We start from the raw sequence: 26,780 nt of genomic DNA on the forward strand, positions 1-26,780 counted from the left end.
TTGTGTTAGGTGTACTTTTCCTCCTGCTCTGGCTCATTTTGGTTTTAAGCTTGGGAAGAATGATTGATGGAAAATACAGTACAATGGACACAGCAAGTCAGAACATCAACTTGGTTCTAAAGCCGCAAAGATCTTCTCACATTGAAAAAAGAGAACTGTCATCAGTAAACATCACAGCCATTCCTATACCTGGTGGTGTAGCATGGGACGTTACTGATTACGACATATATGGCCCGGTTGAACTCTTAAAATATCTACATCAGTTCAAGGTTTCTTTAAGTGACTTTGTATCACCTAGTACTTTCTCTGATGATTGGGACTTTGAAAATATTAATAATATGATGTCAGATTTAGAAATGTCAGCAAAATTTACAGAACATGATTATTTAGAAGGTTTATCAGATTATGAAGAAATGTATTGCTTTAATCAGTATGGGCATCACTATTTGCATAAATCTGCTAATCCTAGAAATGTTTTACTTATAATCAATGGGAACATTGTCAAACACCGCCAAAAGGCAGCTCGAAAACATTTTATGAGAAATTCCATAACTTCTTAGGGTTTAATAACACTGATCCAGAAACGTTTTATTTTAAAATTATAAATAAGACAGGAATGAAAAACATGTTGACAAATACTAAACTGATATATTCTGCAACATTTTATGAAAAATTGTCTACATTTGGTTTTGAATTTTGGAAAAACAACATTGAGACAAAAACTGCCTGGGTAATAACTGTCAAGATAGATTCCTGAACACAACACAGGGGTTCAAACAGAACAGGCCAGACCCAAGATATTCCCAGAGACAACATCGAGGGATAATACCAACATACAGTGTAGGAAAACTAGGCCTCGAATGGCTACAGAAATCCACACTACCGGAAATTAAGCAACACTTGACCTTACTTAAAGAAGGTGCTGACTTGCGTGATTTCTTATTGGGACCTCGCAAACAGCGTCAAAAACGTTTCATATACGCAGGTATATATGCTGCTTACAACGAAGCTTGGAAAGTAACGCAAATTGAAACTGCTGAAAAAATACGAGAAATTGATCGTATTAATTTGGAAAAAACACTGTCTGTAGTGGACAATGGGTTAACGACTCTGTCCTCCAGAATTTATTCACTGGACAGCATTGTATCATCTGCTATTGATATAATAGAACAGGATATGCTAATGTTACAACATGGCCAGTCCCAATTTCGTTCTATTGCACAGTTAGGCTGGACGTTACAAAATCTCCATCAGGCTACGTGCCATGGCGTCTAATCAACACAATGTCATTGTTTTCTGTCTTTAACCTTACAGATAAACAAATCTCTTTGGCACAAAGAGGGGCAAACTATACGGTGCTGAGCATTGAAAAACTAGAAAGATTACCATTGACAGTCTCCGAAAAACCTGTCATTGAATGGATAATACATGGCACCATTACAATTCCGATAACGACTTTTCAGTTCCAATATTGCCAAAAGCACATACCAGCGGGCCTGTATGAAAGGTTGGGTAATGGGTACATCAAGTCAACCTGGAATTTACCTTACACACATAGATGTTGGAGTGGGGAGAAAAAAGAGGTATTTCTTAGTGGTAACAACTGTAAAAATTCACTGATCGGTACACTTCTGTGTCAAGGAATTAACTTGCATGGAGCCAGCGAAGGTTCATCAAATAACCTTTCATACCACCTGCACGGCACCCCTGCTACACAAATAGAGCCTTTTTTCAGACAACTTTCCAACGGCAGTTACGTTATGATAAGTGACCGCAGCTGTTGTGGCATGGTGCCAGGGACGGTCTATCTCATCAGTGTTACATCCAGGGTCACTTGCTGTATGCAAGTATTGTCTCCAAACAGCAAACCAGACAAGGAGGCAGCAATATGGCCTTCATTGAATATCTCTTCTATTCGAATTGATACTTTAAGCAGAATGAAGTCCATTCTTTTACAAACAACTGTGCCTTTAACCTCGTCTAGAGAAACGTATGATCTGCAAGTCGCAAGGACAGCAGCAGAGATACATTCATTATTATCAACAAATTGCCCCGTGCATTTCGTAGAAATGTTAAGTCAAATCTTAAACATGTCTGATACCAGTGGCATCGCACGTGTATTTAAGACAATTTTTTCGGGACTATTAGCACCCTTTGAAGCTGTCCTGAGCATCTTCCCGAATTTTGTGCACTCTGTGTTCGGCGGCCTGCCTCTCATCTTGGGACTCGTAGCAGGAATCTTATTTTTGTTCCTTCTGCTCCGATATGGCAAGCCAAGTCACAGACAAAACTCAGGCTACAATGGAAGAAACGATCCTAGCAATGCGATACCGAGATCGGATTACTAAAGTCCTTGGCTTGGCTCGGCTAAGAGATCTGAATACTACCTGGTTTCTTTCATTCAGACCAAACTGGCAAGATTGCATCCTACCTGTTCTAGGATGCCTGCTCTGTGGATAAGAATGCGTGTTAGACGTCTGTCTCACACTCCCATCAGCAGTACCTATGGATATCGATACTTTGCTTGGTTCGGTAACGGCTCATGCAACGTGTTATCCCCAGCAGCTACCTATTCTGATGACAGCATTCGTTGAGACCTCACCATTACGATTAGGTGGCGGTGGGGTACGAGATGAAAGCGGCACACAGGTACAACCTTCTGTGACCATTGCTGAACTAGACACCAATGACGGCAATGCTTCTCACATATGCACTATTTCTACTTTTTCGGACAAGGTCCAACTTTCACCTACTGTTGTAGACAAATTCTTTGCCAGCCTATCTGAGTTAATGTTCTCTCCTAACAACGAGAATAACTTTTGAAAACACGAGCACACAGCGCTCCCTGAACTCTGAATTCGGCCTTCAGTTTTGATAAACAGAACTTCTAAAAACTCTGGAACTATTTCTTCCCTGAGAACGAAATTATATTTTTTCCCGTTCCCAAAATATTTACCTTTTTGGCACATGATACTCCGCTTAAAGTAGAACTATTCTTAGAGAACAAGATTTCTATTTTTAGAAACTCTGGAGACAATATTTTGACTTAGCCTCTAGCACATGTACAGTCTTGTATAAATATGTGATTAAGTGGTCTCAACCCTCTCTTCTGTATTAAGAGCCATTTCATAAATGTAAATTTCGTGCTTCATTCAGTCAATATTCCAATGTACTATATATGCATTATCTCAATGATGCCACTGCTTGATAACGTACAGTATAATACTCATTTTTCGTGTTTATACCATTTCAAAGGCATTTTATGTATTTTGGGGTGGTCTGGAATACACATGCATAGATATGATTCAAATTGCTTAGTATTTAGTAATGATGGACATTAAACGTGGAGTGGGTGTTGTAGACGAATCTAGGACTCTAGTTAATATTCCAGATTTATGCCCTTATGTGGTTATATCAAATCATATCCTTATAAAGGCATAAAAATCATACCCATATTAAGTATAGCCAATGCAGTCCAAATACGGCAAGGCTACTCCCATAGACTCCTAGAAAGCACAACGCGTTCTTAAACAAACCAAGCCTCCAGCAGCCCGGGAATTCCCCCTGCTTCTGTATTGATTTGTCCTAGAACTCCTGGAGTCCTGAAAGAACTGCGAGTTCTTAGTGACGTCTTATGTCCAACCTTACGTCAAACTCCGCACCTTCCAGGAATAAATATACCAGCATCTGCCCTAGCAAACACACAGTGGTTTGGAGCAGATCGGCTATCTACTTGCCCGACGCCCTGCTGTAGCGAATGCCGAAGGAAGCCGACCCTCCCGTTGACGCACTGAGAGAGACGCTGTCTTTTCTCCTGCCGAGAAATCCAGCTCCAGTGTTTCCCTGTCACCCTTGCGGGTTGCCGAGAGATCGAGTCCTGAGAGAGATACAAGACCTCCTTCATTCTATAACCAAGGTATGGAGCTGATTAGACCCTTAGAGAATTCTTAATTTAGATTCTTGGCAGAAACTATCTTAACTCAAACTACATCTCACTTACCCCTTCCCATGTACTAGCTTTGGTTAGGTACACCGGGGTATGCGTATCTTAGAAGCACCAGTTGAGTACGTTTAGTCATTATTTTATCATTGTATGTATTTTATCTATTTTAAACACCGTATGGCTTAGAAAACATACCATGCTTTTACAGTATTATTTTATAATACTCCTTTTACTGTACGCACTTTACTTTATGACAAGTATTGCGATTGTAGCAATTCACTTCTCTTGCATGAGAAAGAAGACTGTTCAATAAATAACCTCTTTTATTGAAAACGCCAGTCTCTCCGTTTCTCTGCACTTCTGGTGAAACTAAGCATGCACGATTGACTGATTAAAATAGCTATCTATTGTTTCCGTGACTCTGGAGATATACTCCTTGTTCTAGGGGAGCAAAGTTGTCATGTTTATGCGGTTGTCAGAAACTAATCCCTTCTTGTGAATTCGAGAAAGTTTCTAGTGACCTCTGAGCTACCTGGCATTTATAATTAAGTCTAACATATTCAATAGAGACCTAGTCGACCTAAGTCGAAGTCTAAACTATCCTTTATGTTATTCCAATGCGCAGAGCCTATTGGGAATATAGGAACTACACTACAAGAGCATTGCTGGAGCTGCGTCGCGCTTGCAACGCAACTATAGCAATGCGCCACTTTTACAGCACAGATGCGTCACGCATCTGTGCCGTTTTTGCCCCATGGTGCACCGCATTGTAAATGCGGCGCATCGAGGGTGGTGGAGCTGCGGCGCACAATAACTGGCGCATCCCTGCTGAAATGCTGGGATGCGACAGTTATTGTAAATCTGCCCCATAATGTCTAAGGTAGAGCTATAGAACTTTAGTCTGCCTATACCTAACAATCGGTGCACAGATGCCCAAACTTTATGGGCGGCCACAAGACTCTTAAAGCGGACCTTTTTATAGTACTCAAAATCCAACTGCCGCCATAGGCACCCCCTCCCCACTAATTAATAGCTCATAGGGAGAAGGTGAATTCCCCAGAATGTCTCTGGGGCGTTCCTGAAGGAGTACTGTACAATGTGTTAACCCCTTCGGGGCTGATGACGAGCTGGGCTCGTCATGGCGTAGCCTCCTCGCACGCTCATGACGAGCCCAGCTCGTCATGAGCCCCACCCTCGGGGGAAGCGCCAGCGCTCCCCCCGAGTCAGCCCGATTTTTTTAGTTTCTGCGGGGATGGCAGGGGAAGACCTTCCCCTGCCTCCCCCCGCCCTCCCCGCCCGCGTCATCAATGACGTCAGCGCGCGAGGCGCGCTGACGTCACCGGAGGCTCCATTTGTTTACCGACGCGCAGGGAAGCCATTTGCTTCCTGCGCGTCGGATGGTAAACAGGTTAGTTTTGCGGCTGGGGCGGGGGAGATTTCAGTATTACTTCTAAGGAGGGAAAGGAAAGGCTTTTCCTTTCCCTCGGTGGCATTTAGAGGTTTCCTGCTGCACGATCGTGCGATCGTGCAGCAGGAATGTTAGGGATTTTTTTTTTTTTTTCATTGATGATCAATTTCGTAGTTCGGGGAGCGGCCCCTTGGGGAAGGGTCGCTCCCCTTGTTGGGGGAACATTATCTATGAAGTCTTCTCTTGGCTGCAATGTTGTTGAAAGGCCGTTTTTTCTACAAAAATGCTGATGGGGGTCATTTATAAAGTAAAATAATAGTGCTCATTGTAATGAAGGATGCAAGTGCCTCTGTCCTTCATTACTTATACTGATGTGTGTTTCTAAAGTGGCTAAAAAACACACCTGTGCTGCCTAGGCAAAGCTCACTAGTGTTTTTGGCCTGATGAATGTTTTTTTTTGTGTGCTGCTTTTCAAACACATGCTTTGTCTCCAGTGACCATGTGTGTGTTACTATGCCATGTGCGAAGGGGTCCCTTGAGTGAGCTGTCCATCATAGTGGGAAGCTCACAAATGTTTTTGGGCTGTTGATTGTTACCTGAATTTGTGCTGCAACTCTAGCGCCATCTTTGTCTCCATTGACCATGGGTGCGTTACTATGCAACTGCACAAATGTGCGCAGGGGTCCCTTGAGTGAGCTGTCCATCATAGTGGGAAGCTCACAAATTTTTTTGTGTTGATGATTGTTTTCCTGAGTTTGTGCCACAACTCGAGCGCCATCTTTGTCTCCAGTGTCCATGTGTGCGTTACTATGCAATTGCACAGATGTGCGCAGGGGTCCCTTGTGTGAGCTGTCCATCATAGTGTTTGGGGTATGCACGAAACATGTCGACGATAGGAGTTGATAGGTACATCTGGACACATTACGTTTAGGGCAGCCTATCTTTGCACCCCGTTTATTACCACCTAGAGGCAAGAATAAAGTTTATTGTAAACCTACTGGGCAGGTATTTCACACATCACATAGTCCACTCCTCAAATACACATGCACCACACATAGTCTAATAAAGTGCTCCTACGTAACTTTCGCAAGTCGCAGCACGCCCCAGCCCGTAGAGGACTGGGATGGCCCCAATGATGAAGCATGTCACCGTGGGGCAACCCTGGTGAGTGAGGGGACACCTAAAAGAGGAGCATTTCTCCCCTTTTTTGTACACAATACCATATTTTCACAATCGACCCCAGTGTGTGTTGGTTGTTATCTGAATAAACTAGCAAGGCTCTTAGGTATCTGGAAGCAGAGACCATTTGTTCATCATAGTGGGAAGTTCACAAATGTTTTTGGGCTGATGATTGCTTTCCTGAGTTTGTGCTGCAACTCGAGCCCCATCTTTGTCTCCAGTGTCCATGTGTGCGTTACTATGCAATTGCACAGATGTGCGCAGGGGTCCCTTGTGTGAGCTGTGAATCATAGTGGGAAGGTCACAAATGTTTTTGGGCTGATGAATGTTTTCCTGAATTTGTGCTGCAACTCGAGCGCTTGCTTTGTCTCCAGTGTCCGTGTGTGTTACTATGCCATCGCACCAATGTGTGCACAGGTCCCTTGAGTGAGCTGTCCATCATAGTGGGTAAATTTAGGAAAGATGGTGCACTCCGCTAGTTGGTGGGCGTTGCCAAACGGGGATCTTCTGTGTGAGTTCACATGCCTCTTATGTGTATAAATGGTCAGAGACTGTTGAGAGCAGCAGATGGGGAGAAAGAAGCTCCTGGTTATAGGAACTGTTTTAGGATTGCGCTTGTGAAAATCAAGGATGCAAGTGCCTCTGTCCAGCATCGCAGTGAACCACAGTAATTCTGTTGTCCCCCTCCCCATGAGAATCCCTGATGATGTCAGCGCGCACAGCACGCGCCAACATCTTCAGGGATTCCCAGGCGGTCGGGAAGCCATTTGCTTCCTGCGCCTGGAGGTGTTAGGTTGGTTTTGAGATATTTGGGGGGGTTTGCAAAGAGGCATCAGGGGAGAGGTAAGTGATTTTCCTCTCTTCTGATGTCTCTTTGCAGGGCATTTCTGGCTCACGGTCGCGCACAGCATTGCGATTGTGCGGTGGAAATGCCCCCACTAGCACCAGGGATTTTATTTTAGATTGTAGGAAGTGACCCATTGTGCAAGGGTCGCTTTCAGGTGGGTCGGATTTTAAATTTAGATTTTCTGGCCTCCCCCCCCGGTGGGCAAATCAACCCGTACTTTTGTCCGTTTTGCCCTTTTTGATGGCCCATCTGTGTGGATGTGATTTTGGGGGTAAATTTGTGTATTGTTTATTCATTTGTTATGTTGTTTGTGAAATGTAGTATTAAATTATTTTTTTTCTTCTTTGTTTTTGATCCAGGCTTTTGCTGTTTGTATTGGTGTAGGTTGTGGTTCGGTTAATGCTGGTTTTGCAGCTTGTGTAGTTGCATGTGCTTGGTAAGTAAATGTTTTTTGTACTATTTTTCCTAGATAAATGTGTTGTTATGAAAAGTGAAGTTATTGCTGTGTGTGTGGCTTTGTGTTTCTTGATTGTTAACTTTTTTTTTTGTATTGCTGCTTGATGTGTACTTTGTCTAATCTATACTTTTTTTTTTCTTTCCAGTGGGATTTCCTTTCTTTTTGCTGTGTTTCAGCAGAGTAGGTGCTGGTGAGTCTTCTTATATTTGGTTAGATTTGAATTGTTTTTGAGTGTATTGATTTTTGTGTGAAGACTCTACCTTGTTTACTTCTTCCTTTGCACAGTGTAGGTTGTTGTTCACTTGTGTGTGTAGTCTTCTTGATTTGTAAGGATAATGGCTGCTCGCAGGATTACTGCTAAGCAGGTTGTTAGTTTGCTTTTTGAGTCTTCCTCTGACCATGGTCCAGACACTGACTCCGATCCGGAGCATGAGGTAGGTGCAGAAGATTCAGGCAGTGAGTTTTCTCTTCGCATGGTATCATCGGATGATGATTCTTCTTCTAGTGCTGATGAAGTGCCTGTGGTAGAGAGGGACATTGATGTGCCGGTAGAGAGGCAAGAGCCATGTGAGCGGCAGCCTAGGTCCTCAAGGTTTCCCTTTTTTTCACGTCAGGAACAGGCAAGTGTGGTAAAGGCTGCGCCCAAAAGGTTTCACATTGCTGTGGTGCGCCAAAGGTTATCTGGTGCTGCTAGTCTTCCTGTTGTAGAGCAGCATGAGGCATCTGGTGCTGCTAGTCTTTCTGTTGTTGTTGAGCAGCAAGTGGCATCTGGGGATGCGAGTTCTTCTGTTGATATGCAAGAGGCAGCTGGGGATGTGAGTTCTCCTGTTGGTGAAGAGATGCAAAATGTATCTGGGGATGCTAGTATTCCTGTTGGTGTAGTGAGGCAAGAGGCATCTGGGGATGCTAGTGTTCCCGTTGATGTAGTGCAGCAAGAGGCATCTGGCCTGCAGGCTAGGGTGGCTTCTTCTCCTCATGTTAGTGATGACGTCTGGGTTGCCCCTGGCATGGTGCAGCCGGAATTGCCAGACTTCACTGGTGTTCCAGGGTGTAGAGTGGATACTGACAATTTTTTGCCAATTCAATATTTTCAGTTGTTTTTTGACGATGAGTTTTTGCAGGAGATTGTGGAGCAAACTAATTTGTATGCAGAGCAGTATTTGAGGGACCACAGTGCCAGCCTTAAGCCCCATTCCAGAGCTACCCATTGGTCTCCCACATATGTTGAAGAGATGAAGAAGTTTTTGGGATTAACTTTTTTGATGGGCTTGCTAAGGAAGCCATCAATGTCTTCTTATTGGTCCACTAGTCCCTTGATGGCAACATCTATATTTCCAGCAGTTATGACTCGTGATCGATATATGCTTCTTCTTCGCATGATGCATTTTGTTGATAATGATTTAGCGTTGCCACGCGATCACCCTGATTGTGACCGTCTTTTTAAGATTCGGCCTGTCCTTGATCACTTTGTTGATCGTTTTCCTGAGATGTTTGCACCTGGAAGAGAAATAGCTGTGGACGAGTCTTTGGTATTGTTCAAGGGCCGCTTGGTTTTTAGGCAATACATTCCTAGTAAGAGGGCACGCTATGGCATCAAACTGTATATGCTGTGTGACAGTGAGACTGGATATGTTTATAATTTCAGGGTGTACACCGGTAAGGATTCCAGCATTAACACTTCTGCTTGTCCGTCCACTTTTGGAGTGACTGAGAAAATTGTGTGGGAACTAGGTAGACGATTATTTAACAAAGGCCACCATTTATATGTAGATAACTTCTACACTAGTGTGCGTTTGTTCAAGGAGTTGGCCAAAGTGGGCACTGTTGCATGTGGCACGATGCGCAGTAACCGGAAAGGTTTTCCAATAGAACTTGTTTGCAAAAGGCTTGTGCGGGGACAGTCTACTGCATTGCGATGTGGGAAGCTTCTAGCTGTGAAGTTTTCAGACAGGAGAGATGTTTACATGCTGACTACTATCCATGACGAAAGCACTGAAGCTCTGCCAGTTCGGGGTGAGACTGCTGAAGTGCGTAAACCTGTGTGCATTTTAGACTATAATAGGCACATGGGTGGTGTTGACAGAGTAGATCAGAGGTTGGAACCTTATGCTGCTCTTCGAAAGGCTTACGTTTGGTACAAGAAGTTGGCTATCCATCTTTTCCACTTGGCATCCTTTAATGCTTTTGTTGTTTTCCAGAAATCTTGTCCTGAGTCAAAGATGCCTTTTGTTAAGTTTCAGGAGACTATAATAGGCAGCCTTGTACTAGTGGAACAGGCAAGTGTGCCAAGATTTGGAGTGGTGGAGGAAGTGGCTAGACTGAAAGATCGCCACTTTCCAGAATACATTCCTCCCACAACTGCAAAAGACAAACCCACTAAAAGATGTAGAGTCTGTTGGCGAAGAGAAGTGCGGAGGGAGTCTCGTATGCACTGTCCTGACTGTCCTTCAAATCCTGGATTGTGTGTGCCAGCTTGTTTTAAATCGTACCACACACAAAAGAAGTTTTGGGAGTTTCATTGAGCTTGTAAGTGTACTGTCTGGTCTTTTTTCTGTAATATTTTTTTGTTTGCTTTTAGGTTTCCATTAGTGCAAAGCATTTAGGTTTTGAATTTGTGTTAGCAGATTTGTAGGTTTCTACATTTGATTTGCGGTATTTCTTTAAAAAATTCTAATTTCGATGGTGGTGTGTGCAGGATTGTGCTTGGATTGTTGGTGTGCGTGGACTGGCGCTTGGCTGGTGGTGTGCGTGGTCTGGTGCTTGGCTGGCATAGTGCATGGATTGGAGTTGTGCTGGGGGGGTGAGTGGATTTTTGCTTGGCTGGCTGAGTGCATGGTTAGGTGCTTGGCTGGTGGTGTGAGTGGATGGCGCTTGGCTGGTGGTGTGCGTGGTCTGGTGCTTGGCTGGCATAGTGCATGGATTGGAGTTGTGCTGGGGGGGTGCGTGGATTTTTGCTTGGCTGGCGGAGTGCATGGTTAGGTGCTTGGCTGGTGGTGTGAGTGGATGGCGCTTGGCTGGTGGTGTGCGTGGTCTGGTGCTTGGCTGGCATAGTGCATGGATTGGAGTTGTGCTGGGGGGGTGCGTGGATTTTTGCTTGGCTGGCGGAGTGTATGGTTAGGTGCTTGGCTGGCGGTGTGAGTGGAGTGGTGCTTGGCTGGCGGTGTGTGTGGAGTGGTGCTTGGCTGGCGGCGTGTGTGGAGTGGTGCTTGGATGGTGTTGTGTTTGTGGAGTGGCGCTTGGCTGGTGGTGTGCGTGGAGTGATGCTTGGCTGGTGGTGTGTGTGAAGTGGTAGTTGGCTGTCGGTGTGCGCTGAGTGGTGTTTGGCTGGCAGTGTGCATGGTCTGGTGCTTGGATGGTGGTGTGGGTGGACTGGCGCTCGGCAGGCGGTGTGTGAGTAGTTACTTTCTGTTGGTCAATACACACACTGCTAGTTGAGTGACACTCCACACAGTCCATCATTTTGTGTAGTTGCAGTGTCAGAAATGTGGGCGTGTGAAAGTGATGGGCCCTTGAATGGCGCTGTTTGCTGGTGTGAGTGTTGAAATGTGATGGGTCCGCGGCTGGCGGTGTGAATGTTTTGTATGTGTCACGCGTACGAAAGGTGTATGAATGGCCTGTAAAGAGGTTGGTGCCTTGACGTGGCTTTACAGCTCACGAGCTGCGAGTCAGTGGTTCAGTTTATCATACTTTCAATTATACGCAGTGTATTTCATTTTTGATGAAATTACTTGCGTATCCAATTGTATGTACTGAATCATCACTCACCCTCGTGCCAAATCCAACCAGTATGTGTGTGTGCTTGCGGATTAGATGGGTGTGCAGTAATAATTGTTTTTTTTCTCTTTCTGCAGTAGGGTGTACATTGCCCCTTATTGTGATTGTTCTTATGTGTTGCTTTTCCATTCGGATGGTGTCAATGGTCTGGTTTGTATCAGGTATGAAAGGTGCGTGAATGGCCTGTAAAACGGTTGGTGCCTTGTCGTGGCTTTACAGCTCACGAGTTGCGAGTCACTGGTTCAGTTTTTATGCATTTATTTATTGACAGAGTATTTCATTTTTTTGAAATATCTTGTTAATAAAATTTTATGTACTGAACCATCACTCGCCCTCGTGCCAAATCCAACCTGTATGTGTGTGTCTTTGAGGAATAGATAGCCGTGCTTGAATGTTTGACTTTTGAGTAACTCTGTTAAGGTGTGGTATCCTTTTACTCGGGAGAACAAGGGGAGCGCAGGGTGGTAGGACTTTTTTGCCGGCACGGCGATCCCACGCCAAAATGTTTGGAAAATTGCTATTTTTACCTATTTTTAAGGTTTGCAAGGAGTTCTGGGTAGGAAAACATTGGTGGACCCACACATGCCATACCTCCCTGGACTCTCCCGGGTGTCTAGTTTTCAGAACTGTTTGGGTTTGCTACTTTCCAAAGAATACCACCCACCCCGGCCCAAAAACTCAGGTGCCTCCCCCCAAAAAAATCAAAGTTATATTGCTTCAGGGTATTTTATATTCACCACTGTTAGATTTGGACCTTTTCCTGTTGCAGCCACTATGGCTACCCACGCAAGTGAGGTACCGTTTTTATCGGGAGACCTGGGGGAATGCTGGGTGGGAGGTAATTTGTGTGAGCCCAGTGATGCCACGCTTTCCCAGACTACAACGTGTGAAAAAAATTAATTTTTTTCTGCTAAAATTGAGGTTTGCAAGTGATTCTGGGTAAAGGAACGTTGGCGGATCCACGCAAGCCATACCTCCTTGGAAGGGCCCGGGTGTCTACTTTTCAGAAATGTGTGGGTTTGGTAGGTTTCCATAGATGGCTGTCTCGCACGGGGCCAGAAACCCAGGTAACCCCTAAGTCCACCAGCTTTTGCAAGAGGGGTTACCTGGGTTTTTGGCCCCGTGCGAGACAGCCATCTAGGGAAACCTACCAATCCCACACATTTCTGAAAAGTAGACAACCGGGGGCTTCCAAGGAGGTATGGCTTGCGTGGATCCTCCAACGTTCCTTTACCCAGAATCCCTTGCAAACCTCATTTTTTGCATGGAAAAAAATCTGTTTTTTCACACGTTTTAGTGTGGGAAAGCGTGGCATCACTGGGCACACACAAATTACCTCCCACCCAGCGTTCCCCAAGGTCTCCCAATAAAAATGGTACCTCACTTGCGTGGGTAGGCATAGCGGCTGCTTTATGAAAAGGCCCAATTCATACTGTGGAGACGAAAACATTACCTTTAGCCAAATAATCTGATTTTTTGAGGGGGTCACCTGAGCTTTTGGCCCGGGGCTTGGCAGGCATCTTTGGAAACTACCAAACCCAAACAGTTCTGAGAACTAGACACCCGGGGGAGTCCAGGGTGGTATGGCATGCGTGGGTCCCCCAATGTTTTCCTACCCAGAAACCCCTGCAAACCTGAAATTTTGGTCAAAAAACCCACTTTTCCATACTTTTTTGGGTGGGATTTCGCTGCCGGAACAAATGTCCTACCACCCAGTATTTCCCTTGTTCTCCCGAGTAAAATGATACCTCACTTGTGTGGGTGGGCCAAAGGCATGTGACTTAGGCTGGGGTGCTTAATTTGTAAAACGTAAATATGAGTAAAAACTACTTTTTTCAAAATTCATTTTTGGCGTATTCTGCTTTGGGGCACCCACACAAGTGAGGTATCCTTTTACTCGGGAGAACAAGGGGAACGCAGGGTGGTATGACTTTTTTGCCGGCCCGGCGATCCCACGCCAAAAAGTTTGGAAAAGTGCAATTTTTACCTAATTTTAAGGTTTGCAGAGAGTTCTGGGTAGGAAAACATTGGGGGACCCATGCATGACATACCTCCCTGGACTCCCCCGGGTGTCTAGTTTTCAGAACTGTTTGGGTTTGCTACTTTGCAAAGAATACCACCGAGCCCCGGGCCACAAACTCAGATGCCCCCCAGCAAAATCAAGGTAGTTTTGCAATAAGGTAATGTAAATTCACCACCGTACGATTTGAACCGTTTCCTGTTGCAGCCACTATGTCTACCCACGCAAGTGAGGTACCATTTTTTTCGGGAGACCTGGGGGCACGCTGGGTGGGTGGAAATTTGTTGATCCACGCAGATTCCAGAACTTTCCACCACAGAAATGTGAGGAAAATGTGTTTTTTTGGTCAAATTTTTATGTTTTCAAGGGATTCTGGGTAACAAAACCTGGGGGTAGGCAGGCGAGTCACCCCATCCTGAATTCCCCTGGGTGTCTAGTTTTCAAAAATGTATAGGTTTGCTAGGTTTCCCTAGGTGATGGCAGAGCTACGGCGCAAAAACAAAAGGTAGTCTTTTTGTCCAAATCGTGCTAAATTTCACTGGGAAATTGAGGTGCGACCATGCTGCGTTTTGCGCTGTTTCATGTCGCAGCCACTATGCCTACCCACGCAAGTGAGGTACCATTTTTTTTGGGAGACCTGGGGGCACGCTGGGTGGGTGGAAATTTGTTGATCCACGCAGATTCCAGAACTTTCCACCACAGAAATGTGAGGAAAGTGTGTTTTTTTGGTCAAATTTTTATGTTTGAAAGGGATTCTGGGTAACAAAACCTGGGGGTGGGCAGGCGAGTCACCCCATCCTGAATTGCCCTGGGTGTCTAGTTTTCAAAAATGTATAGGTTTGCTAGGTTTCCCTAGGTGCTGGCAGAGCTACGGCGCAAAAACAAAAGGTAGTCTTTTTGTCCAAATCGTGCTAAATTTCACTGGGAAATTGAGGTGCGACCATGCTGCGTTTTGCGCTGTTTCATGTCGCAGCCACTATGCCTACCCACGCAAGTGAGGTACCATTTTTTTTGGGAGACCTGGGGGCACGCTGGGTGGGTGGAAATTTGTTGATCCACGCAGATTCCAGAACTTTCCACCACAGAAATGTGAGGAAAATGTGTTTTTTTGGTCAAATTTTTATGTTTGCAAGGGATTCTGGGTAACAAAACCTGGGGGTGGGCAGGCGAGTCACCCCATCCTGAATTGCCCTGGGTGTCTAGTTTTCAAAAATGTATAGGTTTGCTAGGTTTCCCTAGGTGCTGGCAGAGCTACGGCGCAAAAACAAAAGGTAGTCTTTTTGTCCAAATCGTGCTAAATTTCACTGGGAAATTGAGGTGCGACCATGCTGCGTTTTGCGCTGTTTCATGTCGCAGCCACTATGCCTACCCACGCAAGTGAGGTACCATTTTTTTTGGGAGACCTGGGGGCACGCTGGGTGGGTGGAAATTTGTTGATCCACGCAGATTCCAGAACTTTCCACCACAGAAATGTGAGGAAAATGTGTTTTTTTGGTCAAATTTTTATGTTTGCAAGGGATTCTGGGTAACAAAACCTGGGGGTGGGCAGGCGAGTCACCCCATCCTGAATTGCCCTGGGTGTCTAGTTTTCAAAAATGTATAGGTTTGCTAGGTTTCCCTAGGTGCTGGCAGAGCTACGGCGCAAAAACAAAAGGTAGTCTTTTTGTCCAAATCGTGCTAAATTTCACTGGGAAATTGAGGTGCGACCATGCTGCGTTTTGCGCTGTTTCATGTCGCAGCCACTATGCCTACCCACGCAAGTGAGGTACCATTTTTTTCGGGAGACCTGGGGGCACGCTGGGTGGGTGGAAATTTGTTGATCCACGCAGATTCCAGAACTTTCCACCACAGAAATGTGAGGAAAATGTGTTTTTTTGGTCAAATTTTTATGTTTTCAAGGGATTCTGGGTAACAAAACCTGGGGGTAGGCAGGCGAGTCACCCCATCCTGAATTCCCCTGGGTGTCTAGTTTTCAAAAATGTATAGGTTTGCTAGGTTTCCCTAGGTGCTGGCAGAGCTACGGCGCAAAAACAAAAGGTAGTCTTTTTGTCTGAATCGTGCTAAATTTCACTGGGAAATTGAGGTGCGACCATGCTGCGTTTTGCGCTGTTTCATGTCGCAGCCACTATGCCTACCCACGCAAGTGAGGTATCATTTTTTTCGGGAGACCTGGGGGCACGCTGGGTGGGTGGAAATTTGTTGATCCACGCAGATTCCAGAACTTTCCACCACAGAAATGTGAGGAAAATGTGTTTTTTTGGTCAAATTTTTATGTTTGCAAGGGATTCTGGGTAACAAAACCTGGGGGTGGGCAGGCGAGTCACCCCATCCTGAATTGCCCTGGGTGTCTAGTTTTAAAAAATGTATAGGTTTGCTAGGTTTCCCTAGGTGCTCGCAGAGCTACGGCGCAAAAACAAAAGGTAGTCTTTTTGTCCAAATCGTGCTAAATTTCACTGGGAAATTGAGGTGCGACCATGCTGCGTTTTGCACTGTTTCATGTCGCAGCCACTATGCCTACCCACGCAAGTGAGGTACCATTTTTTTTGGGAGACCTGGGGGCACGCTGGGTGGGTGGAAATTTGTTGATCCACGCAGATTCCAGAACTTTCCACCACAGAAATGTGAGGAAAATGTGTTTTTTTGGTCAAATGTTTATGTTTTCAAGGGATTCTGGGTAACAAAACCTGGGGGTGGGCAGGCGAGTCACCCCATCCTGAATTGCCCTGGGTGTCTAGTTTTCAAAAATGTATAGGTTTGCTAGGTTTCCCTAGGTGCTGGCAGAGCTACGGCGCAAAAACAAAAGGTAGTCTTTTTGTCCGAATCGTGCTAAATTTCACTGGGAAATTGAGGTGCGACCATGCTGCGTTTTGCGCTGTTTCATGTCGCAGCCACTATGCCTACCCACGCAAGTGAGGTACCATTTTTTTTGGGAGACCTGGGGGCACGCTGGGTGGGTGGAAATTTGTTGATCCACGCAGATTCCAGAACTTTCCACCACAGAAATGTGAGGAAAATGTGTTTTTTTGGTCAAATTTTTATGTTTGCAAGAGATTCTGGGTAACAAAACCTGGGGGTGGGCAGGCGAGTCACCCCATCCTGAATTGCCCTGGGTGTCTAGTTTTCAAAAATGTATAGGTTTGCTAGGTTTCCCTAGGTGCTGGCAGAGCTACGGCGCAAAAACAAAAGGTAGTCTTTTTGTCCAAATCGTGCTAAATTTCACTGGGAAATTGAGGTGCGACCATGCTGCGTTTTGCGCTGTTTCATGTCGCAGCCACTATGCCTACCCACGCAAGTGAGGTACCATTTTTTACGGGAGACCTGGGGCCACGCTGGGTGAGTGGAAATTTGTTGATCCACGCAGATTCCAGAACTTTCCACCACAGAAATGTGAGGAAAATGTGTTTTTTTGGTCAAATTTCTATGTTTTCAAGGGATTCTGGGTAACAAAACCTGGGGGTAGGCAGGCGAGTCACCCTATCCTGAATTCCCCTGGGTGTCTAGTTTTCAAAAATGTATAGGTTTGCTAGGTTTCCCTAGGTGCTGGCAGAGCTACGGCGCAAAAACAAAAGGTAGTCTTTTTGTCCGAATCGTGCTAAATTTCACTGGGAAATTGAGGTGCGACCATGCTGCGTTTTGCGCTGTTTCATGTCGCAGCCACTATGCCTACCCACGCAAGTGAGGTACCATTTTGTTCGGGAGACCTGGGGCCATGCTGGGTGAGTAAAAATTTGTTGATCCACGCAGATTCCAGAACTTTCCACCACAGAAATGTGAGGAAAATGTGTTTTTTTTATCAAATTTCTATGTTTTCAAGGGATTCTGGGTAACAAACCCTGGGGGTAGGCAGGCGAGTCACCCCATCCTGAATTCCCCTGGGTGTCTAGTTTTTAAAAATGTATAGGTTTCCTAGGTTTCCCTAGGTGCCGGCAGAGCTAGGTGCAAAAACTACAGGTAGGCACTTTGCCAAAAAAGGGTCAATTTGTAACTGCTAAATTTAGGTGTGACCACGTTGCATTTTGCGCCGTTTCCTGTCGCAGGCACAAGGCCGACCCACACAAGTGAGGTACCGTTTTTATCGGGACACTTGGGGTAATTCAGATTTGTAAATCAACTGTTATTACCAATTGAGCTTTCATGGATTTCTCCCTTTGAATGAAAGACATTGTGTAAAAAAAAAATCTTTATGAAAAATGACCAATAATTCTCATGCTAGTATGAGTATTCCCAACTTTGAAAATGTGCAATTATATACTGTTTCTGAACTCTATAATTTGTACCCAATTCAGAAATACATAGGTGTCTTTCATACAGATTATTCCATGTATACATTTTCCAAGACAAAGTGCACTATACCCAGTAAATGAAAAAATACCATTGCAAGTTGCTGCTCAGTTTTTGGATCTGGGTTCGTCGGGTTCTTGGTGAAACTACAAGTCCTATATATCCCCACAACCAGGAAGGTCTAACGGATGTAACGGTATATTGCTTTCCAAGAGCTGTCAAAATTAGAAAAAGTTATAGGTGAAAACGTTGAGACAAAAGGCTGTTTTTTTCAACAAAATTTCAAATATTCCAATATCTAACTGTTAGTTTCTATAACGAAACCTTCATGGATTTAGACAAATGACCCCTTTCTGAATTCAGAATTTTGTCTACGTTTCGAAAATGTAAAGCTTTCCAGGATCCATTATTGCTTTCAAACTCATTTCTACCATTAACTGGAAGGAGGTGGAAAGCTCTAAAAATAGCAAAAATAGGCTATGTCCCAGAAAAATGCCAAAACTGAGTGAAAAATGTCGGTTCTCTGACAAAAGTCTGTCATTCCCTGAAAGCTGAGAAAATGGAGATTTCAGCCCCACAAACCCTTTTGTGATACCATTTTCAGGGAAACACCCAGAGGCTTTCATTTGCAGCCCGTTTTTCCCATTTTTCTGAAAAAAACAAAAAAATCACTATATTTTGGTTAATTTCTGGGCCCCCTCCAAGGGAATCCACAAACCCTGGGCGCCTTTAGAATCCACATGATGTTGGAAGAAAAGGACGCAAATTTGGCGTGGATACCTTATGTGGTCAAAAAGTTACAAGGGCCTAAGCGCGCACTACTCCAAAACGCCAAAAAAAGCCTCAGCACAGGAGGGGAAAAGGCCTAGCAGCGAAGGGGTTAAAGACGTCGCCCAATAATATATTTTAAGATTAGGCAAACTAAACTTCCTTCCCAATTTAATTTACAAAAAATCCACCAGTGTTTAGAATGTTGTAACATCATCATAGCCCTTCTCCAGGCTATACCAGTTGGAACAAGTCCTCTCGCCCTCTATAGGCCCGTGTCTGAGTTTTGAGTGGATTACTTGGGGAAAGTCAATTAAGTATAGCTCTTGGCTGTGGGCTATAATTCACAATGTTCAATCATGATGGTAAGAGTGGAAAAGTTTCATACCTCAATCCTGACAAACAGTTGTCACAGTAATGAACTGTCAGGCATGGCAGTCTTTTTATAAGATAATATGACTTGTCCAGAATCTTCTGTACAAGTTCCATAGCAAGTCTATAACCACGTCCTCCAGGTTTTAAGTCCACCAACTAATTGACCTACCACATCTCCTCCCTCTTCTTTCCCTACTGAGGCAAACTGCTTTCTGAGTCATTGAAAGACTCTTGACATGGATGAAGTCCATGTCAAGCATCAAATGGGGTCTCGCACTGGCGGAAGAGATGGGCAGTCACAGCCGTTCTTGCGTTCTTTGTGGCAGCCTTGCAGAGCAGAAGACACACACCAAGTATGTGCAAAAAAACTCAATGAGGGATTGCCCTGAGCTGCCCATTCCCATACCTGCAACAAGAGAACCCTATATTCATTCAAATTACTCCCTCCACAGACTCCAAGTCCACTTGTTACACATTATGTCGATGGAACAAGGCATATCAAATGGAGGCACTTTACGGAGAAACAACAAGGGGAAAAGAATCAGGTTTTACATATAAGACTAGTAGAAAAAAGCAAAAAAACATATTGGGTGGAGGTCAGGGAAATAAATCAGCATCAAACTCCGAGGTCACCAAAGCCCATATATGTTAAATCTTTTGCAAGCGAAATTACTTACTAGCTCTTCATTTTCGTGATTTTATGTATACACTGCCAGCTTACAATACATAAACAGAACAGCTTGAAAATGCGGAATGAAGTTGGTTTAATGAGCTTACCTTTTTTGTGCATGAGCAACCAACTCTGAATCTTCCTCGCTGGGAATTTCAGCAAAGTGACAGGATAATTGCTTAGTTTTGGGTCGACCTAGTAATTTCTTTGCTTGCTTATTTTTCAATATCTGAGGAGCTTTAACACAGAAAATAACAATTTTGCTTCATTAGATTGATAATAGGAAAACCCAGCAAATTCACGTTATCAAGTGTGTTTTAGAAACTAAATAGCCTCCAATTATTGCAATCTGTTGTTTAGCGTAAGAAAATATGCCACTCTTTAAATACTGTCAAAAATAAGTATAGTGCAACTTAAAATATCAAACTGGAAAATACAGAGTCTTAAAATATGCACATGATGGCTGCAGAGAAAAAGAATAAAACATGACTTGCATTCTTGTAATTCCAGACCACTGTACACGTCTAACACTGAGGCGAATATAGGTAATAGTGCAAAGAAAAATTGAATCCACTCCTAATAAAACTGAAATGTTTCCAGTAGCAGAGTCGTTTGCTGAATGGTTTGGCACTGGGTTCAAGAGTCCCTCATTTTCAGTTTAACTCCGTCCCTCATTTTCAGTTTAACTCCATTACTTGAAGCCCAGTTGGCAATGACACCTATAAATACCATATCTTACCTCTTTTCTATGGCAATGGTGTCCAATGTTGATCAACAAGGGCCTGAGCTTCTCCACATATTTAGGATATCCACATGAGATGAATTTACAGGCCATCAATCAATTACATAGGGTCCGATTTAGATTTTGTGACAGATATCACGTCCACCGAGATCTAAATGCCATTATTTCCTATGAGATTTGGATTTCAGCAGATACACACCGACCCCAAGACCACCCTCAGAGGCACTCTCATGTACAGACCCCCGGGACCTCGCACACAATTCAGCGAAGCCATCGCAGACTTCATCAACCCGCACGCCCTCACCTCCTCGGACTACATCCTCCTAGGGGACCTCAACTTTCACCTGGAGAACAACAGTGACAGCAACACAGCCGCCCTACTGGACAACCTCGCCAACCTCAGACTCAAGCAACTGGTGAACACCCCCAGCCACTACGCCGGCCACACGCTCGACCTCGTCTTCTCCTCCAGCAAGCACATCTCCTTCAGCCACTCCACCGTACTTCTTTGGACAGATCACAGCTGCGTCCACTTCAACTTCAGGAGAACCACGACCCACCACCACCCACAACAGGCTCCCCGCAGGAGCTGGAGCAAGATCACCGCCGACCAGCTCACCACCTCCCTCAGCCAGAACCCTCCCGCCAACGCAACGGACCCCAACGAAGCAGCCCGCAACTTCACACAGTGGCTCACCAACTGCGCCGACGACCTCGCACACCTGAAGAACCCACCCAGCAGACCCAGCAGCAAGAAAGCCCCGTGGTTCACCAACGAACTCAAAACTTCCAAGAAAAACTGCCGCACCCTCGAAAAGACATGGCGCCACGACCAGACTACAGAAAACATGACAGCCCTCAAGAACGCCACCCGCATACACTACCAGCTGATCCGCACCACCAAAAGAGCAACATTCAAAGAACGACTGGACAACAACTCCCACAACAGCAAGGAACTCTTCAGCATCGTCAAAGAGCTCTCCAACCCTAGCGCCGGAAACAACGACATCACACCCTCGCAAGACCTCTGCGACTCACTCGCCTCATTCTTCCAACGCAAGATCGCCGACATACACAACAGCTTTGACGCACAGACAACGCACCCAACCACCGAACCAACGCCCCCCACCAGCACCCTCTGCAACTGGACCCCGGTCAGCACCGAAGACACCACCCGCACGATGAACACCATCCACTCCGGATCCCCCACCGACCCCTGCCCCCACCACGTCTTCAACAAGGCCGACTCCATCATCGCACCCCAACTCCGAGACATAATCAACATCTCCTTCGCCACCGCCACCTTCCCGGAGAACTGGAAGCATGCAGAGCTCAGCGCCCTCCTGAAGAAACCGACAGCAGACCCCACCGACCACAAGAATTTCCGCCCCATCTCGCCCCTCCCTTTTCCTGCCAAAGTCATCGAGAAGACCGTCAACAAACAGCTCGCCGCATTCCTCGAGACGAACGGATCCCTCGACCCCTCACAGTCCGGGTTCCGAGCCAACCACAGCACCGAGACCGCCCTCATGGCAGCCACCGACGACATCAGATCCCTGATCGATAACGGGGAAACAGCTGCCCTCATCCTCCTGGACCTCTCTGCAGCGTTCGACACAGTCTTCCACCGCACACTAATACAGCGCCTCAGCAACACCGGAATCCAAGAGAAGGCATTGGACTGGATCATCTCATTCCTCGCCGGAAGAACCCAACGAGTCCGCCTCCCCCCGTTCCGATCCACGGCCACCGAAGTCATCTGCGTCGTACCTCAAGGATCATCGCTCAGCCCCACCCTCTTCAACGTCTACATGAGCCCCGTCGCAGCCATCGCACGCCAACACAACCTTAACATCATCTCCTACGCTGACGACACCCAGCTGATTCTCTCCCTCACCAACGACCCCGCCACCGCCAGAGCCAGCCTACACGAAGGAATGAAAGATGTCGCCGAGTGAATGAAGAACAGCCGCCTGAAACTGAACTCAGACAAGATGGAAGTCCTCATCCTGGGATCATCCCCCTCCACCTGGGACGACTCCTGGTGGCCCCCTGCCTTGGGCACCACCCCCAAGCCAACGGACCACGCACGAAACCTGAGCTTCAGCCTTGACTCCTCCCTTTCGATGACCAAACAAGTTAGCGCCGTCTCATCATCCTGCTTCAACACCGTGCGCATGCTCCGTAAGATCTTTCGATGGATCCCCACCGAAACTAGGAAGACGGTCACCCAGGCACTCGTCACCAGCCGACTGGACTACGGGAACACCCTCTACGCGGGAACCACAGCCAAACTACAGAAAAGACTCCAGCGCATACAGAACGCCTCAGCACGACTCGTCCTGGACATCCCCCGCCATAACCACATCTCCGCCCACCTAAGAGACCTGCACTGGCTCCCCGTCAGCAAGAGGATCACGTTCAGACTCCTCACCCAAGCACACAAAGCTCTCCACGACCTGGGCCCCAAGTACCTCAACAACCGCCTCACCTTCTACACACCCACCCGCCAGCTGCGATCGACCAGCCTCGCCCTCGCCACCGTACCACGCATTCGCAGAGCCACCGCCGGAGGAAGATCCTTTTCCTACCTGGCGGCCAAGACATGGAACTCTCTCCCCATCCACCTACGGCTGACCCAGGACCATCTCTCCTTCAGGAAGCAACTCAAGACCTGGCTTTCCGAGCAGTAACAGACCCCTCCCCCCAGCGCCTTGAGACCCTAGTGGGTGAGTAGCACGCTATATAAATCTGATTGATTGATTGATTGATTGATTGTGAACGAGTAACCCATTTGCAGAGATCTAAATCAGTCCCTAAGTCAGTGGTTGTCTTGAAAATTTGATGTGGCTGTGGTACCTCGTAGTTAAATGTAAGAAGCCCCTGCCGAGTAGGATATAGGAAAGGTAAATACAATATAGTGAATCAGTAGAGCACACTTGTATTTTTATAGAAGTAACTGTGTTTCACAGGTTGATTTAGTCTTTTGTATATTTTGGGTCAATTCACAAAAGCATTTATGAGTACAGAAATCACTTGTACAGGAGTACGTATTACACACTCTTACATATCTTTGTGAATTGGCCCGAAAAGTTCAACTCCTTATTGCGCAAAAAAAAAAACACCCCTGTCTATTTGTACTAACTGTGTATGAGTAGTCCCTGAATACCGCATTTTATTCCCATTTTAGATGGTCCCGTTAGATGTTTTACGGTCCCGTTACTAAGTAAGAATACATAAAAGCATACTACAGGGTTACTCCTTTAAATACTCCAACATTGCTTTGGGAATAGGCCCCAATATGACAGAATTTCGACCCTCACTAAAGCAGTAGCAGAAGGTTCCCATATCTAAAGTGCTCCACCTGAGTGGTGGGGTTTCTCCATGAAAGCACAGTTTCTAGAATTACATACTTTGGGGAGAAAACATTTGCCAGAAAATCCATTAATGCTTGTCACGTCCACAACGAAATTCTGGTACTGCAAATGTATTCCCTTGACTGCAACCTCTAGCAGCAAAAATAATACATTTATTAAAAAAGAAATTAACATGGGTGAAAATATCAGTCATAGTGCAAAAAAAACACTAAACAGACTATTAGTCTCATGTTGTTGTGATGTCATGGTCTCTGCAAAGCAGCAAACTCCCTCTTCTTTGCTGCTCTAGCAGAAATAAGTACCCGTACTTCGTTTTTTTTAGTTCTGAGTGCTTATTATACTAATAATATTTAATATAAAACATTTTGTAAAAGTATTAATAATCTGTTGCATTCTCATTCGAGGTCAGTCTTATTTGCAATTCACCATGCACATAGATAATTCATATTGCTTATCTAGAAAGGGGGGAAATGTCAGTTCATCTTCCATTAGGGTTGTCATAGGTCCCTTGGTGTTTCACCAAGTTAATGACACTATAAATAACTCTCTTGAGATCCCAAGGAGTTGGGAAGGTCATCTATTCAGATGGGATACTCATCATGGCCACTTCCAAATGTTGTCTGGAAAAACAGATTATATGGGTGGTCGACCTTCTCCAACAATTGGGGTTTGTAATAAATCAAAATAAATCACTGATCATCCCTTCCCAATATAGTCAGTTTCTAAGGTTGAGAATGCATTCTATAAAAACATTCCTTTTTCTCCCACATTTCAAAAGTAAAGTTAATGAAGAAGGAGATTCAATCATTAATCAGACTGCAGAAGTTTTTCCTAAGGAGGTTGGCCTGGATTGTGGGTCGTTTAACAGTATTCCTCCAGACAAACTTCCCTGATGCACTACATTATCGAGCCTTGCAGCCTCTGAAAGTGTTACTTCTGCGAAGGGGGCTCCTTAACTCAAAATTAAATTTTCTTTCCCAAGAGGCAAGGCAGGAGTTGGGTTGGTGGCTTTCCCAAATGGAGGCTTGGAAGTCGGATGGGGTGCCTGATATGGTAATAGGGGAAAATGGTCTCTTGAAAAAGGTCAGTGTCATATAAGCTACTTGGATCTGCTTGCCAGTTCCTTTGCGTTAAAAACAATAAACTATTGTATTCTTCTATTAGTGGACAACATCTGTGCTGCCTAATACATAAACAAACCCTAGAATGATTCAAAGGTTTGGCAGACTTAACCAAGGATTTGTTTTTCTAAAACTATGTTTGTTGTTTTATTTTTAAACAACGACCATACACGTATGCCACATGTTGCACAATATAGTGTCTACGAAGGGTTCTGGCAGCCCAACAGCATAAAATTCTGCAACACAGTTCAGGCAATGGTCACACTCCAAGTCAGGAGAGGATGTCGGCTGGGTCTTCTCTCTGCCACATTCCGTGCCATCACATGGGGAAGCCAGCCCTGGTTGCTCCCCCCCTCGGTCCAACCAATAACAGGATATCCAGCGTCCCCACACTTTTGTAAATTTCAGGGGTCAACCCCTAGCCTCATTCACCACCCTCTACCTCCATGCAATAGTTCATACCTATTATCCTCATATATTTGGCCAGCACCAGGGAGGCTCCCCATTTTTTGCTACATCTCCCTTCACTAGAGAATACCCAGCATGCAGAAAAGTCACTGCTTCCTTGGCAGGTCCTCGAATCCAGTTTTCCCTAGAGAGCACATTACGGAGTATTCCGGACTGACGCCCCCTGGATCATTGACAATTCTCTAACTATACTCTAACAGTATTGCACAATAGATGGGCATTCCCAAAGTGTGAAAAAGAAGGACCCATCTGCGATGTAACATCTCAGACAATTGGGGAAGACACCCTCCCCTTCTTGAATAATCAACTACGATTGTAATAACTCTATGAAGTATCTTCAGTTAGATGAGCCTCAAGCTTGCTTTAATCGTTACCTCACATGAGAACATTAATGCACTTTGTCAGTCAGCATTGGGACATGTTGGCCGTTACGCCTCCTATACCTGTGGTCTGGTCTGACCATTACTTAGTCCCATTTAGGGCAATAGTACCTGAGCCCATGGTTCAAGGCAAGATGAGAACCAAAAACAGATGCAGGAAATGGGCGAAGTTCTCCACAGAGGCCTTTAATAAGGCCCTTGGCCAGGGCTGACCCCCCGGAGGTTTAGATATAGAACTAGCCTGTGAGGAATTAGACACACGTATTCTTAAAGCTTTGGACTGCACTGCGCCATGGTCGCATAATGCACCATCGAGGAAATCTAAATCTGCCCCATGGTTCAACTATAAACTTCGGAGTAAGAAAGCAGAATGTAAACACCTGGAAAGGCTGTGGAGGAGAAGCTTCTCTGAGATGGAAAGGAATATCTATAAAGCTGGCCTGAGGGAATACCACGCTCTAATTAGGTAGGTCCGTAAAGCTTATTATTGCAGCAGAATTGAGGGATCTGACAACTCCATGAAAGAACTGTTTTTGGTATATAAAGAGTTGTCAGACCTCTCGAGCACAGCGACCCCTATGATCGGCTCAGAAGAATCCTGCAACCAGGTTGCAGAGTTTTTCGCAAATAAGGTGGATAGGATTTACTCGGCCTTCCCAGACACGGCCAGGGCAGGTTGTAACAAAGGTGTAAATCCCACCATCCCAGATAGGGAATGTCTTACAGCATTCATGGTGCCCCCTCGGGAGGTCCTATGTCAGATTGCAAGCAGCATTAAATCAGGCTCCCCTAGAGACCCGGCGGCTCCTAAAGTTCTAAAAGGAAGTATGGAAATTTTGGAGCCCCGTATTAGATACTTATTAGAGCTCTCTTTTGACTCGGGATGGGTGCCTAAAACCTGGAAGAAGGCAGTGGTCCTCCCATTGAGGAAAAAACCTAACATCAGCATGGAGCAGCTTGAGAACTTGCA

The 26,780-nt window shown here is 45.4% G+C and overlaps 1 protein-coding gene across 1 annotated transcript in view; it reads right to left on the reverse strand.

Annotated features, from left to right (window-relative positions):
• ALPK2 (alpha kinase 2) overlaps positions 1-26,780 on the reverse strand; it is a 224,404-nt gene that overhangs the window by 122,101 nt on the left and 75,523 nt on the right. Inside the window, exon 4 of the mRNA XM_078674891.1 lies at positions 19,830-19,959. Coding sequence (XP_078531017.1) covers positions 19,830-19,959 — 130 coding nt within the window. The remainder of the gene's footprint in view (positions 1-19,829; positions 19,960-26,780) is intronic.

This window comes from Lissotriton helveticus, chromosome 2_1 (assembly GCF_964261635.1).
Source record: "Lissotriton helveticus chromosome 2_1, aLisHel1.1, whole genome shotgun sequence".
NCBI classification, from domain to species: Eukaryota; Metazoa; Chordata; class Amphibia; order Caudata; family Salamandridae; genus Lissotriton; species Lissotriton helveticus.